This window comes from Pocillopora damicornis, chromosome 5 (assembly GCF_964200805.1).
Source record: "Pocillopora damicornis chromosome 5, jaPocDami1.2, whole genome shotgun sequence".
NCBI lineage: Eukaryota > Metazoa > Cnidaria > Anthozoa > Scleractinia > Pocilloporidae > Pocillopora > Pocillopora damicornis.
In genome coordinates, this window is record NC_142674.1 from 25610255 (window position 1) to 25626734 (window position 16480).

At 38.2% G+C, this 16480-nt stretch overlaps 2 protein-coding genes across 2 annotated transcripts; both read left to right on the plus strand.

The window, feature by feature from the left end:
• Positions 1–5498: 5498 nt before the first annotated feature.
• LOC149046160 (melanocortin receptor 4-like) lies at positions 5499–8396 on the plus strand. The gene has a single exon (XM_089205800.1). It carries the CDS (start codon positions 5556–5558, stop codon positions 6495–6497), a length of 942 nt encoding a protein of 313 aa, XP_089061926.1. The 5' UTR covers positions 5499–5555; the 3' UTR covers positions 6498–8396.
• A 2654-nt stretch (positions 8397–11050) lies between these two features.
• On the plus strand, positions 11051–14449 carry LOC149046161 (TNF receptor-associated factor family protein DDB_G0285149-like). The gene is made up of 4 exons (XM_089206779.1): positions 11051–12829; positions 13156–13336; positions 13546–13757; positions 14001–14449. The coding sequence occupies exons 1-4, from the start codon at positions 12450–12452 to the stop codon at positions 14161–14163; spliced, it is 936 nt and encodes a 311-aa protein (XP_089062905.1). The 5' UTR covers positions 11051–12449; the 3' UTR covers positions 14164–14449.
• Positions 14450–16480: the final 2031 nt, after the last annotated feature.

Genomic DNA, 16480 nt, shown 5'->3' on the forward strand with positions numbered 1-16480 from the left:
TTGAGATACTTGTAAAATAGACATTCCTCGGGAATCTTTCCTTCTTTGATTAGTTTATTTAACCTTTCGGCCAATGGATGAGCCCTCTCTACGCATCTGTGGAGCCCAACAAAGAAAAAACAGTTAGATTAAATTTTACCTCGGGCAATTGTAACCTTTTACAGACTATATTTAGTAAGGTATTGTGGGCTGTCAGTAGAATTGTGCGCTGTGATAATGAAACACATGCACTCATCCAATGCGGGTATAACAAAAGCAACAAAGTTCATTGGTAAAACTTACACAGTACAGGATATCAGATCATCAGCTGTAAGATCCTCAGTGTCGTCTTCGTCATTTGAGGTAGGGACTTCGCTTTTCCCGCCTTCGAACTCAACAGAACCGCGTTCTATTATTTCTCGACCGCAGTCTTCCTCTTCCAAGTCAGCTGGGAAAGCTGTAGCTGATGGACTACCGATATCAAAGTCATCACTTTCACTGTAAATGAAAAACACTAGGTCGCCTAGGTCCTAAAATTTTCTTGAAGTAGTTTCTTAGTCGATGTATCCTAGTGGCCATCTGCTGCGTTGTGAAACTGGTTTGTTGACTGATCAAGTCGTTAATCTTCGCAGGTTCATGGTTTACTTATTGTATAGCACTGTATAAAAGAACACGTTGCATTGAACTCTTGAGGGCATCTGGTAAACAGATGTTTATTGACTTATATTTCTTAGACATTTAACATTTAAATCGCTGTAATGCGTCGTCTAGTCGATAATCAAAAACTATCAAGGTTTACCAAACCTAGCTTATTCGCCCTTCTCTGAACAGTTCGTAAGTGTAGCAATATAAGCAATCACATCCAGGAAATAATCATCGTCATTTGATACGGTCAGAATAGAGCCTGTGGGTTCAGGTAAACATTTTGCAGCTTCTTTGGTAAAGAAGTTCTCTAACGTTTTTACTCCCTTAACCCCGGCTCCTCTCTTTTTTTGACATGCACTGAAGTGGGCTATAACAACAAAAGAAAAAGACAGTTTACAAACACATGCGTACATACAACTAAACTTTTAAACTTCAATATAAAAGTAACAATTTAAAATAAATATCCGCTGTTTTACAGGATTGCTGAGTGGGACACCGTGTATGGTGTTACCTCATTGAAGTCGGATCACGTGGAAATTCTGACACTATAACCTGATTAAAGAACGTTTATTAAACTTATAATAAAAGTTCTTAAAGGTAAATTAAAAGCGATTATTTAGCAAAGCGCAAATACTGTCGTTGTCACAAAAATACTTACTTGTTTTGAAAAATGATATATTTGCTGCCGTCTTTCTGTCAAGTTGAACGGAGTACGACTTGCAGCAAAGACCGTATTTGATTTTTACCTCATTGATGGCTGTCGAACCTTCAAGTTTCTCAAGCTCTGAAATAAATTATAAGAAAAATACAGAAGGAGTCACTGGCCTTTTTAATATAATTATATGTGCATAACTCCAATATGCTTTTTTACATTCAGGTGTAAGACATTTTTGTTAAAACAGGCTAAAATGAAAACACAACGATATATATCTTGAAGACATTTTAGTGCGCAGTATCGCCGTATATTTCTAAGAGTCTTACAGTATTATTAGTCGACGTGCTGTGTTTTTAGATACGACATTGGCTCTTTCCACCCGGCGAATTAGATGCTGAGGGTAACTCTGAGATGAACGAGGAAATCCCAGTAGTTCCTTCATGCTAAGAAATCTGACATAAGCATACGTATGGTGGGAAGAGAACTCGAATGCAGAATTTTCCTTCTACATGGAATGCTATAAAAGCCTCATATTTGACTGCTACGAGAAATTCAGCCACGTGAAAATAAATAATTACAGGAAATCCCCAAATCCTTGATCAAAGACAGGTTTGTACTTTTATAGAGTTCTGGACGTTTTCTTCGCTTATACTGAAATATTTGCCGAAGCTATCGTTATATTAAATTTTAATGTACTGTACCTGCATTTAGCGCACGTAGCTCACTCTGTTGACGATCGGTTCGCACAGCTATCGCATTATCTTCTTTAAGTTTCTTCACAAGCGCTCTATCCTCTTTTGCATCTTGACGTGATTTCCTTTTAGTTAATGATTTCTATTCTTCCTTTAGGTTCTGGGGGTTGCTTCTTTTGACATTGTCATCTTGTCGTTTAACCACCACGACAGGGTTCTTCCCCCAGTGAATGACAGACTGTATCACATGAACTGAAAAAAAGATGATTGAATTTTGGTCAGAATTGTATGAATTAAGGTGACCCGCGTTGTTTGCCAGCTCGACTGCACAGCACTTATCGCCTTTGTTCTTTGATCAATCGGGCACTGAGCGTTTTTTAAAATTACATCGATACATTTTGCTGCATCGATTTCCTGGGCGTTTTGTCCGGTATTGTGCAGCGTCCAATAACTTAACGTGACTTTTCTAGTACATAATCCAGCAAAAACGTGCATTAAAAATGTTATACGACTAGGTTTTTTACAGAATTCGATACAGAAATTACAAAACTCCAGAGCATAATCGGTTCTTGACTGGCGATAGCGAAAGTATTACCATGTGCCTGCTGGCAGCAACTTCTAAATAAAGCAAATCTGAGCAATTGTATACACACATATTGTCCATTTTTATTAAAATTACGGATTTCTTACCGTTTAGCTCGCTTTCCCCATCTGAGCCAAGCAAGAAGGGCAATTACAGCTCCATTTGCTGCTGTGTTGTTATGGCGTAATTCTCCGCTTTGCCATTGATTTTCGTCAGGCGGTAAAATTTCAGGTCAAATGACCCCAAGCCGAACTTTTGAGTTTGCTCGTTGAGCCCAAGAAACTCGATAATATTTTTTTGGAACGACGAAAATAATTTATTCTCTTCCGCGACTTTAACCCTGGCCTTATATATTTCTATAGGCTTCTCTTCTCCAGCGCGATAGAGACTTACTATCGCTTTAATACGGCCATCGCAACAAGTCAGCATGAAAGAAAGTAGAAAGTCGTAAAATACTAGAGCTGTCAAAACGTCTGTCAACTCACGCAACGACATCCATGCGACAAATTACGCAGACACTTTCGACACTTCCGGTTTCGATTGTAATTCTCGCCACCAGAACACATAAACGCATAACACATTAGACTCAACAAAAGAATTCGAGACCTTATTTTGTGGTTAGACCTTTTTACGGTTGACATTTTTTTACGGCTAACGGTTAAAATTCTTTCCTTTTTACGCCTAACGGCTAAATTTTTGGCCGTTTTACGGCTAACGGTTAACCACATTGAGACCCTCTTGTGCAGGACTGAGGCTTAATAGCAGAATTGCTGAACCTCTAAGGTTGTATTCTTATAACACTGTGGTAATTTGTAGTTTAGATTTCGAGAATTTCAGCCTCAATATTTCATAGTTTTTGATTTAAGACGTAGGTTTTATCGTACTTTTACTTTAGTAATGCTTCGGTAGTGATGATAACCATTTTCATAGTTTATAAATGGAGGTTAAGTGGAATTTCCTTCAAAGAAAAACTTGTTTATTTACTTCACTTTTGCATTTCTTAGTTTACCGTTTATTCACTTGGTGCACTTTTCAGTGCTTTGTTGATGTTATTGACTGTAGGCTGATAGAGACAAAAAACCAAAAAAAAAGAAATTGCTGTTAAGATAATTTTTATAACTGATCAAGTCAGAAATGCTGCGTAAGTTTGTGAGTGTTGTTCCTAGTATAAGTAATATTTCCTAATCTAATTAAGAATAATTTACTTGTTGTAAAGCACTCCCTAAATGCTTCAATAAACTTACATAAGCTAAACTCGTTTCGTTTACTCCATTCATTGCAGCAAAATTGTTGGTCTGGATCTAACTGTAGATTTGAAGGACACCATAAACTAAAATGACATTTAATTAGGCTCCTTCAAAGAGTAAGATTGACGAAAATCCAGTAGCGCTGCGTTAGTTCTGATTAGTGTATATATTTTTCTATCCCCAGCTTACGCTCGCTTAGCAACCAAAAGTAGCATATTTTTAGCGTATTATTGTCCCAATACATGTTATCTTTTTTGTAGACAGCTACTGACTCACGTGCCTTTTCAATCGAGTTATCTATTCCAATTTGTTGATAAGATGGGCGGTAGTAAGCTGATTAGTCTTGAATGTTATAATTTCACATCACTGCTTCTAATCATTGTCTGAGAAAGTGTTTTAAAAAGTTTGAAACATAGATGAACCCATTCTGATGATACTGCAGAAGTTGGCCTAAAGAGATATTTCAAGTGCCAGGATAGCATTGTTTTCTATTTGAATGTTGTTGATACTAATCATGCCTTTCTGGTGCACTTCGGCGGCAAATCTGTCGTGGTTAATCGAGCAATGGATTGCGTTTTCGAGAAACAGTCTAGCTAGTATAATAATGGATTCTCGTTTAATCATTTTTCAATTTTGTTTTTGCCGCGGGAACTTACATATAAAGCTAAGATCGACCAGCCCATTATTTAAACTTTCATCGTGAAAAGTACTGTGCTATGATTCTACGAAACTCGTTTTTAGAGAAATAGGCAACGGTGGTTATTTTCTTATTGTCCGTTGTTGTGTTTCTTGACACGAGCAAAACCTTTGAGAAAATAAACGAAGGCATTTTGAATGAGAAAATCATGGAAAATTAAGTCTGGCCTTTCGGCGTGGCTTTGTTCATCATTAATCTATCTGATAGACAACAAGTAGTGCTCATGAATTCCGAGTTCTCTGACCCTCTGCTCTTTGAATCCGGAGTGCCACAAGCCGGTATTCCACGACTTGTTTTATCCAGAATTTATGTAATAGACTAGTCATATGCTCATCAGTCTTGTTTAACTGAACATTATTGGATGATACTAAACTTCAGATTTCTTTCCCAGTTCGGCATTTATCTTTTTGACTGTTCAATATACGTAGTAGTAAGCATTTATCGTTAAAATAGGGTTTTGAAATTTCTGCACACGAAATTAAAGTGCAGGTGCAGGTGGCTAGAGGTGAATATTTACATCTCCGCTTCGCAGCTTGTTAAATATCCACCATAGTCAATTCCACTTCGATGAATAGTTAAGAAATGATCATTTGATAAACTTCCAATGGAGCGATTAGCACCGAAATTTATCGTGATAATACAAACATTTCAGAGATGATAACAATAGTAAATGGATCATTTTTCTATCCATATCTTGTAAAATTAATGTCAATGAAGTAAATTTAAATAAACTTGAAAGGTCTTGGTTGGCCACCAAACACCACCACGTGCACAACAATAACTTAAGTGCGTCAATAATCATATATTGTTACCCTTTGTGCTATCAAAACAAGCAAGCTGACATATCTGTTAACCAAAAACGGGTTATTTATGCGACTAAGAATAAAGTATTTGAAAGCCTGATGACCCAATTTGCAAGTCGTTGGCTAAATACTACAACAGGTACTGATAAGTAAACACGTAAAAAAACCGTCAGGAGAAGGAGACAGATTGTGCTTTTTTGAGTGAGCGAGACCGAGATTGCGATCCTCCCAAACTCTAATTCTTAGGCTGAGCAATGGAGGGCTTTGCTATGGGAAAAAATTTCACAAGAGAGCTCACGCTAAACATAACAAGCACAGCCTTGTCAGCGTTGGGGAAACAACGTCACGTTTTCATTCCAGTTTTGAACATTGTTCTCTCCATAACACCAACACTCGGAAACGTTTTGATTCTTGTGGCACTCCGTAAAGTTTCTTCTCTTTACCCTCCAACAAAGCTTCTTTTTCGATGTCTGGCTTTCACTGATCTTTGTGTTGGCCTCATCTCACAGCCTCTCTACGCTGTGGCTGTGATGCCTCGGTCAACAAAAATGAACAGAGATCTTCTGAGCTATTTCATCTTAGGAAATTATGTTTCAAGTTACATCTTATGCGGAGTATCAGCTTTAACATCCACCGCTATAAGCTTAGACAGACTTCTTGCTCTCTTATTGGGGCTTAGGTACAGACAAGTTGTTACCCTGAAACGTGTCCGTGTAGTTCTGTTATGTCTTTGGTCAGTAAGCGTCTTTGGTGGATCAATGTATCTTTGGAGTATTCGTGTCACCTGGATTGTAGTTGCTTTTTTTCTGATACTTTGCCTTCTTACTTCTATTTTCTCTTACATAAAGATTTATATCAAGTTGCTGGAGTATCAAACACGAGTCCGAGACAGCGTCAATCATGGGCTGCCCAACGGGAGAGGAATTCCGCTAAATGACATGACAAGGTACAAGAAGACAGTTTCTAGCATATCATGGGTACAGTTGGCACAGATTTTTTGCTACGCTCCTTATGGGATTGAATCTATATTATGGATACAAGGAGTGACATCTGAAGGCTCGGTTAGCTGGCTTTCCACAGCAACTTTGGTTTATTTAAATTCGTCTCTGAATCCCATTCTTTACTGCTGGAAGATGAGAGAAGTAAGACAAGCAGCGAAGGACACAGTAAAACAGTTGTGTTATTTCTTGAATTAAAAAACTATCCAAACTACGCAAACTACAGAAATTTTTCTCTTCTCTCCGTTATTGAGATTTAACGCCTAAAGGTACAGAAAACTTAAAGGCAAGAGAAGATGCTTCACTATGTTTAAAAGAACTTCACAGATGTCATGGCATGGAGCTTTCTAATTTTTTTTTTTTCACCACAAAAGGACAAAGTGAAAAATATCATCGGAGAACAAAGAGGATTTCTGCCTTCTGATTCCCCGCAAGCAGCCTTAAAACTGAGCTCCAAAGAATTTGCTAGAGTCAGTTGATCCTGAGGTTGAAAGCACATTTGCAGCCTTATGAGACTGAGAAAATCATTGGCAAATGAGGTCATAATGAAAAAACGAGCTTGTTATATAGTTATCAATTCCACAACCTCAGAAACGTTTGACTCCGCACACGAAGCAAAGCTAAGCAACCCACCTGAAACAGCAAGAAAGGGGGTAAATTTCTAAAGAAACTGTGGTGCTGCGTCTGTGAGAGAGTATAACAGGGTAATTTAATATTATCAACTGATTTGATAACGTAAATTGGCCACCGTAAAGGGTTTCAAAGCTGAAGCTTCGAGCGTTAGCCCTTCGTCAAAGCAAATGATTCCTCTGATATTACGTTAGCAACTTGAAATGTAACCTGGATACTGTAAAGGCAGTACACTAAAAGTTACTGTTGACAACCAGGCATGTGGCCTAGCGGCGCCCGGTCGCCAGAGGCGACTAACGTTTGGATTCGGGCGACTGAAAAAAAAATTGCTGTGCTCGGTCAGGCACTCTTGTCTCTCGGTTCAGTTCTTTAGTATTCAAGACGGCGGAAAAGTGTGACGCGCTGTTGTCCGTTTATAATTATTGTGTTGATGACACATCGCTAAAATTTCGTTTGACACTAGACACGCAAGCTTGTTTACTCTCGCACGCTCGGATCTGAAGTTTCGTCGTACATGAATTAACAAATATCAACCACTATAATCTCCGACAAAAGACGTGAACGTTCTGAATCTTAGTACCATTTCCCGAAATATCATCTCAGTTTTCCATTTGGATGTTTCATCATCGTTTTCGCAATTGTTTCAAATAGTTATTTTGAAAAATGCAAATTTATCGCGTTTTCTGGTCGGCGTAATTTGATAGCTTGTTTGCACAGAGTGCGCAGCTTTGGATGATTAGTTTCATTTCTTCAGAATTCACATCTTGACAATGAAATGGTCAATGCCATTTTCATTCATCGAAAGCTTTTGCTGAACGAAATGCCTGGTATCTGCTTATTCCTTTTTTAAGCACACCATCTAATGGATCTGAACGGTGCTATTTCGCTAATTCCACTCACTTCCTACAACTTGGTTTGGGCGAGAGAGGTTATTACCACATATAACGAATGATTTCTTACTGTTTTTATCATAGCACTAGTTGAAATTTTTTTGCATTGTTCTTTTAATAGTCCTTCGTCTGCTAGTTTCCTCTTATGCATAACAAAAAAATGAATTATTTTGCCTCGAGTGTGTTCCCTAAATTTAGAACTCATTAGCTAGAGTCAATTTGCCGGCACGTCGTCAAAATATGTTAGTGAGTGGTGGTACTCTTAAACTTATCAAGAAACATAAGTGCAAGGCTGAAAAATCTTTGTGAAAATCTTAGCTCGATATTAATTTTTCCTCGGAATGAATACGATTAGGAACTGAAGAGGAAACACAACTTTAAAAATTAATGAAAATTGCTTTGCAACGAAGAGGCTATAGCGTGCGGGAAAACAATGTTACCACCGCAATTAGCCAGCTGAAAAGAAAAAATTACCTCTATATTTCGTTGAAGTAAAATGAAAAAATAAGCCACAGGAAATATTGGAAAATCACCATATGAAAAGATTACCCGAAAAATAAATGATATTGACCGAAAACGCTTAAACTAGATTTTTGTTTTTTGAACAGAAAACCCCCCTTCCGCATTTGAAAGTCTTACACTGCTAGAGAGACTTACACATAATCGCTTGGTCATTTCGGAAACTAGATTCGTTCTTTGAATGTTCAGTTTGGTGTTCAAGTATTCAAAAAGGGAGTTCTCGACGCCTTCAACAGTGAGAGAGTGGTAACTGCAATAAACCAACATAGAGAACCTAACAGGAAATACGAACCAAATCAGAATTGTTCAATTTCGTTGCTTCACGGGCGTATATGATCGAAGTCTGCTTATCAGTTTGTTTCATTACGTGATCTTGTAATTTCCATTGCAGCCATTGTGGGAAATGGTCTCACTCTTTTCCCTCTCTGCAAGATTTCTTCCCTTCATCCACCATCAAAATGTCTGTTCAGTAATCTTGCATGCACTGATGTTAGCGTTGGACTCATTTTCCAGCCGTTTCATCTTGCTTACATAATTTCCCAAGAACACTCTTCAATTTGTTATTGTGCCTCACCCATGAACCGAGCCTTGGGGGTCATTTGTGGTGTGTCTGTCCTCACACTAACTGCAAAATGAATAGAGACGGACTTTTAGATGTTTCAGTTGGGCTAAGATATCGACAAGTGGTAACTCTGTGGCGAGTAAGAGTAACTTTAGTCATTTGCTGGCTTGTTTGTATTACAAGAGGAATAAGAAATCATTTCATCCTTCCTTTCGAAAATTCGAGAAATAAGACAAGCCGTAAAGGAGAAGATTAAACCGTTTTACTGCAGATCGGATTGGATTCAGAATGACTCGCCCTATGTGATTTCCTGCTGCAAGACGAAATAGTGAAACAATGAAATGTAAAAGATAAAAGCGTTGACAACAAGTAATAATGGATCAATATTTGTTTCTGGGCAACCGAGCTCGAAATAGGTGACTCGAGCTCGAAAGCCTATCCGAGCTCGAGTCACAACTCGACTAGAAGGATCCTGAGCAACCGAGCTCGATATAAGTGACTCGAGCTCGAAAGCCTACCCGAGCTCGAGTCACAACCTTTGTAATCGAGCTCGAATCAAATCAAGCTCGATTTGGTAATCGCGCTCGAATCAAATCGAGCTCGCGTCCGACCGAGCTGAATAATATTTGTTCCTGGGCAACTGAGCTCGATATATATTTTTCTGGCAGGGGGAGGGAGGAGGGGGAAGTGCGGATCATGCTCGATATAAGACTATCATGGGGAAGAGATAATATTAAAAACTATGGTGAAGAGAAAAATTTTTAAAAATATTTGGTTTTTCCTGTTTCAAAGCTAGCGAGGACATGATTTCCAGCCGTGTGCCTAATATGGGGGTGGGGGGGGGTGGGGAAAGGAATAAGGGGGAGGGGAAAAGGAATAAGGGGGGGTGGTGGAGGCGGGTAGAGGGAAGGGGGGGTTTGAAATGATGACTTCTTGAATTGAAAAGGATTTCTGTATGTCTATAGCTTGCGTGACTGAAGTTTTTTTTCGTTCAAGGAAGATTTATGCGGCCGAGCGTTAGTTTATTCCTTCACATTCTCTCCGTTACTTCGCCGCTCATTCGTGCGGTTCTGTCACCCAAAACTTCCACTAGAGTGTAAGTTATGCAAGCGTCGTCATCCCCATATCCTTAGTTTGTTTTTCATGGTCAGGAAGCCTATAGATCTGCTCAGAGACAAAGCTTTACATTCAGTTAAAAAAAAGGTTACATAGCTCCATTTTTCAATCGAGCCTCGTTTCTTAATCGAGGCTCGTTTCTTCACCCGAGGCTTGTTTTTAAGAAAGAAAGAAAGAAAAAAAGGAAGGAAAGAAGGAAGGAGGGAAGGAAGAAAGAAAGAAAGGAAGAATGGAGGGAAGAAAGAAAGAAAGAGAAAAAGAATACTGCAAATTAAAAAATTAATAATTTAAACCCATATGCTTTTGTAACGGCAAACTTAGAATCCCTAACATTGTGTGATCGACAGTATGCACCAAGCAGCAATAAATAAATAAATAAATAAAAACAAGAAAAATAACGAGAAAATGACAAAAAAGAAAAGACTAAAAACACCAGGATTAATGAGAGTTTTTATCGTGGGCGCAACAGGTTATTTTCGGCACATTTGAAAAAAGGTATAGTCTGCCTTTAGAAGACTGTAAGCATTCCCTCTTCGTTTAAGAAAAAGTGAAAAGAAAAATAGAGGAACGAAAAATTGGCCTGGCAGCGAATCTGGGTTTCTGGGCGGTCATTTATAACACGCACTTTTTTTTTCACAGTTTAGGTATATTTGAGTGATTCAGTTTTCGTTCATCTTTCCTTCCTTCAATAATCGTTATCACAGTTTATTTCATATTATATATCTACAAACTGGAATTTATATTATTTTAAGAACTTAACTAACCCGTGAAGCCCTAAGTCTAACAATCATAGAAATCCGTTTACAACACCGTAAAAAAAATTAAAAGTTTTTATCGTGGATAGAGCGTGTCATTTGTAGCACAGACTAAAAAGAAAAAAAAAGTCAGGGTCTAGCTTTAACAGACCAGAGAGCATAAAATAGCGTTAGTTTTGGTGGAATTTGGGTACTCCCACTTCTTCGATGAAAGGTAAGGTTTACTTTTATTGATTAGTTAACGTATTGTCTTTCAAAACTTGTCTAGGTCATAAGTTTTTTTTTAGTTTATTTGCCCTTTAATCTACCGGGCCCTACAAGGCTGAATTGTTACCGCGAGTTCCATGAACGAGTTAAACTTTAGTGAGAACAGCAGCAACCTACCATCACTTACTTCGCCAATGTAGTTCTCTTTAGTGATCGCCCTGACATAAGCATAAGCCGACATAAGGACAATAACAAGAGCTAAAAATGTTCTTCTTGTGCTTATGCCATGCTTGCCTTTGGGAAATCGTAAGAACATAAGAGAAATAAGCGTTTGTTCTTCTTTCTGCCTCTGCGCTAGTCAAAAGTAGCCCTAACTCTCAACAACCGTCTCTTGTGAGATCATTCAATTCTCGTTAAGGTTCCGTACGAGAAAGTTTTCCCATGTGAGTTGTCACTGGACGTCGAGGCTTTGCTTGTGCGTGCTAGGGAGAATTGGGAACTTTTCCTTCTCCAGACCTGTCGAGCTTCATTGCGAAAGAAAAAAGAAAAGCTGACGACAAGGGAAGAGTCAGTTTAACTCCAAGTTCGGCAAAAAAGAGAATACAGATCAATCGCTAAGAAGAAGCCCCAAAACAAGGGAAATTTATGGCAACTGTGTCCTGACCTCAAAACTCTAGCGACTTGGTTCAATGCGTGCGGTGCAAAGTATTTAGTGGAAGTGCATAAGAATTCCTATTCAAACCTTAATAAGAGTTTGAACAATTGACAGTTCACATTCTCTTTTGGCTTGTTAACTTGGCAATGATTCGTAGCTCATTTACGATTAAAATTGATCAGTTTGTTTTTTTTCCCTGGCGCTCACTACCGATTCCTTTTCCGAAAGCTTTCACCTTTAGTCCGGGTTAAGTTAAAAGACGCAGTAACCCAAGATGCGCAGATCTAAATTGTGCCATAAAGGCGGGAAAAGTCATTTCCTAGGCTCGTAAAAGTGTTACTTACATAAAAACAAACACTTCTCTGTCCATCATGAAACACTTAGCCCGGTGTTCTTTCTAGTCTAACCATATCTTTGAATTTTTACTCTGGTAATTTTAGTCGCGGGTCTGGTTGCTCAAGGCAGATTTACCATTACTTTTAGGGAGAATTTTGATCATCTTTTGTTAAATTCATGAAGTATCCAGCAAACATCTTGTGTTCTTTTTATTTTTTTGCTTCTTTCATATTGGGTTAGTGCTAGTCGGTTATCAAAAGACGCGATTCGGCTGATTACGGTAGCCAACGCTTGCGCTCATGTTTAGGTTTTTTGCATTTATGCGTAGGTCCCCGTTGCGGGGCATACGCTAGGTGCCACCCTTGACGGGATCTGATGCCAGTTGTGTGTTTATAAATCTTTACGTGGATCGAAAGCTATAAAATGAGTTCACGTATTTTTTGTTGATGGAATCGCGTTCTATTTTTTAGCAAGGAGCTGATGAACAGACCCGTGTCCTTATTGTGCGGACACAGTGGATGCCAAGAATGTATACATCAGCTTATTTCAAATCAATCCGGAGGTGGACGGGAAAAGGTGTGTGCAGTATGTCGGGAGCCAATCAACGAACACATGTTGAACATCAGCATACCCCTCAGTTCAGTCATTTCCAAATTGAATGTGAAATGCACAAACGTTGGCTGCTCGTGGGTCGGTGAGCATGGTTCTAAGGAGAGATATCAAGAGACCTGCTCATTCCTCCTTCTGGAATGCCCCAATGGCTGTCCTGGATCGCATTTGCGAGATTCACTTGAGCGTCACTTGGAGATCTGCCCTCAAGAGAAAGTACCTTGCAAGTACTGCACTGCTGAGGTGGAGAGGTATATACTAGATCAGCATGAACTAACCTGTCAAGAAAAGCCCGGACCATGTCCATTAAATTGTGGCCATAATTTGCCCAGGTCAGTTATCATTCAGTTATCGCCATGAATTGATTCACAAAATTTTGTCATCATTTTGTTAAAGAAAAGAGCATGGAAAAAAAAGTAATCAAAAGGACCAACACCCGGTTTTGCCCCAGTAGTAAATCGCAGTTAAGGTAAAACTTGTTAAAATTTTTTTTGGCCTCTTAAAGGGTTAACCCGGTAATAGTAATAAAATTCCCAAAGAAGCCCGATAACGTAAGATCCATGTGTGTCTATTTCAGGTCCCATGTTCACCTTCATTTGGACGAATGTCCTAAAAGAATGATGAAATGCAGCGTGGCCGGTTGTAACAATTTCTACCAGTTAGGGATGGAAAATGCCCACAACGAACTTTATCAAGGAAGCCACCAGGCGCTACTTAAGAGTCAAGTTGAAAGTCTTCAGCGCGCGATTTATGACAAGGTTTGTTGATCTCATTTAGGATACTCGTTTTCAAGTATAACAATTGAGATACTTTTCATTCAGTTAGAATTTCGATGTTTTCGTTTTTATTTGCTTTTGTTTCTTACTTTCAACAACAATAATAATAATAATAATAATATTATTATTATTATTATTATTATTATTATTATCGTTGTTTTTCTAAATATTGTTATTATTATTATTTGCAGTCTCAAGTTGCCGTGAAAAGGGAGTTTTCTAAGCGAAAGTGCTACCGGTGGACAGTGCCGAAGTCGTCAATCCGAATTCCAAAGGATATTTCAAGTCCACTGTTTGGGTTTGAAAGTCACACATTTCGGTGCCTGTGGAAGAGGACCTCTGGCCAAAATAGGCTGTTTCTAAATGCAGTGTTTGGCTCTTCGCCAATCACAGTTCAAACAAGGTATGAAAGTCAAAAGGCACTCCTACCCTGACTGTTATTAAGTGAAATGGTAGTATGGTAAATCAACTTGTCATTCATGAATGCAGAACTTAACAATGACAGTATAGACATCTTTTAATTTAAATCGTTAATCCAAACCTTCATTTATAACTTTTCACATTTATCGACTGTTTATTTGCGATATTTAAAACAGCATCATTCTATCAAATTCTAAACACTAATTAACCTACCCCTTTCTATCAGATTTGTTTTGTTAAACGAGGACGGAGTAATGAGAGTCTTTGATACCGAATGTGAAACCCTTATGGAGGATCAAATCATTGGGGCAAAAGAAGACTTGGGCCCGATTGAAAAAGAGCAAGATTTAATTATAAAACTAATTATAGCTATCTACAAACATACATAGAATACATTGTAAATTTTCTTCAGTAAAGTTTCTTTTCACTAACTTATTTACGAAGATGCTGTTTCTTTCGTCACGTGTTCAATTCAACTTACAGGGTGGCCAACGCATCACTAATTTTGCTGCCTTTTGTTACAATCGTTTCGTGTAGGTAAAACTGGAATGTCGCGCTGGTTGGTAAAGGGTTACACTCGAAGGTCGCTTTAATGTAACGCCGCTTAACATGAGCTTAGCGCAAATATTTAGCTCGCTTCAAACAAAAAAAAAATGTCCGCTCATTTCACTAATCTATGTTCTGAGGATTTTTGGGTATTTTTAAATATAGATAGAGATATTTTTTTTCAAAGGATAAGTAAAATTGAGGTAAATAAGAAATGCTGATGATTTGATATAGTTTTTAAAAATTGGAATTTGGAAAACAGTCCCTACTTACCTGGGGTTAGACTACGAGCAGTCCCTCCTTTTCGACGAAGTCCGTCGCGTAAGTCAAAAAAGAAAATCGGTGAAAAAAAAAATTGATGGTAGCGCTGAGGGGAACTCTTGGAGTAACTAGCCACATTTTTGACCGCCTCTCTTATAGAACTCCTGCGACGCATCGGTGTCACTCCGAGGGTTTCAGTGGCGCGCTAACAGCAATTTTTTTTCATAATTTTTTTTTGGACTCGCGCTACGGACTTCGCCTAAAAGGAGGGACTGCTGGTAGTCAAACCTGAGCTGCGCTTTCGGTGGAGTCATCTTTCTGGTGGCGTTTAAACCATTTTTTTTCTTATCAGCCCCTTCTTCAAAACTTCTTAACTTTTCACTAAAATTTACGTATAGCATGCCTTAAGGAAACGTCAGGAAGCAAATTTGCGGTTGCAGCGCAAATTAAGAAATGCCTATAGACTGATCAAAACCTTCTAGAGGCTAGTCACGAAACAATGTCCATCATTCATTCACTCGCTTACTCTTAAATTCACCATCACATTCAAGAAAAGAGAAAGAGAGAGGGAAAGAAAGAATCATACATGGCGAACTTTACACCGGGAAAAAAAAAATGGAAATTAGCTGTCTGGACATTCAATGTGCATAAGTAATTCAGCAGGGGTCGCACTAGTGCTTTTGGTGTTTACATTGGACATAGAATCTGTCATAGCATGCTTGCGACAAGTGCGACCCTTTTGTCGCGTCCAGACATAACTATGCCCGAAGGACCTAAAGATCAAACAAGCCGTTGTCATCGCAGGGGTGAAAATGGTCCATTTCACAAAATAGTAACTCTCCTAAAATTACTATTTTGCGAAATATATTTTAATACGGTTTAAGAAATAAGAGGAGGCCAAAATGTTCGGTGATATACTAATTTGTAATGTTTAAATGTATTTTTGTGACATGAAAGAGGTCACGTTGTCACCGCAGAGTGAAAATGGTCCATTTCGCAAAATAGTAACTCTCCTAAAATTACTAATTTGCGAAATACATTTTAATACGGTTTAAGAAATAACAGGAGGCCAAAATCTTCGGTGATATACTAATTTGTAATGTTTAAATGTATTTTTGTGACATGAAAGAGGTCACGTTGTCATCGCAGGGGTGAAAATGGTCCATTTCACAAAATAGTAACTCTCCTAAAATTACTATTTTGCGAAATATATTTTAATACGGTTTAAGAAATAAGAGGAGGCCAAAATGTTCGGTGATATACTAATTTGTAATGTTTAAATGTATTTTTGTGACATGAAAGAGGTCACGTTGTCATCGCAGGGGTGAAAATGGTCCATTTCGCAAAATAGTAACTCTCCTAAAATTACTATTTTGCGAAATATATTTTAATACGGTTTAAGAAATAAGAGGAGGCCAAAATGTTCGGTTATATACTAATTTGTAATGTTTAAATGTATTTTCGCGACATGAAAGAGGTCACGTTGTCACCGCAGAGTGAAAATGGTCCATTTCGCAAAATAGTAACTCTCCTAAAATTACTATTTTGCGAAATGAATAAAAATCCTTCTTATTAATGAACGATTACTCCAAAATCCTTGTGAAAGTTATCTTTACCTTATTTGAAAATATATCTGCATTATTCCTTTTGTTTTATTTCATCTGACCCGATTTCGTTTCGTTTCGTTTCGTTTCGTTTCGTTTCGCAAAATAGTATAAGCCATTTCTAATGAACCTAATAAATCTTTTTGTCTTCTCGCAAATTTCGTTTGGTTGTCTATAAAACAGAAAAACTAAAAATCTGTCAACCTCTAAAGTTATAATTTGGTGCCTCATTCACTTCGGTAGACACAAAGCAGAAAATAATTTGTGAGTAGAAGGCACGTGCGGGATTCATGAG

What these genes read in the sequence shown, in the direction of transcription:
- LOC149046161 (XM_089206779.1), top strand. Translation starts at nt 12,450, where the DNA reads ATGAACAGACCCGTGTCCTTATTGTGCGGACACAGTGGATGCCAAGAA. An exon ending in AGCGCGCGATTTATGACAAG is followed by an intron (nt 13,337 to 13,545) that starts GTTTGTTGATCT and finishes TATTATTTGCAG; the next exon opens with TCTCAAGTTGCCGTGAAAAG. An exon ending in CCAATCACAGTTCAAACAAG is followed by an intron (nt 13,758 to 14,000) that starts GTATGAAAGTCA and finishes CCTTTCTATCAG; the next exon opens with ATTTGTTTTGTTAAACGAGG.
- LOC149046160 (XM_089205800.1), top strand. Translation starts at nt 5,556, where the DNA reads ATGGAGGGCTTTGCTATGGGAAAAAATTTCACAAGAGAGCTCACGCTA.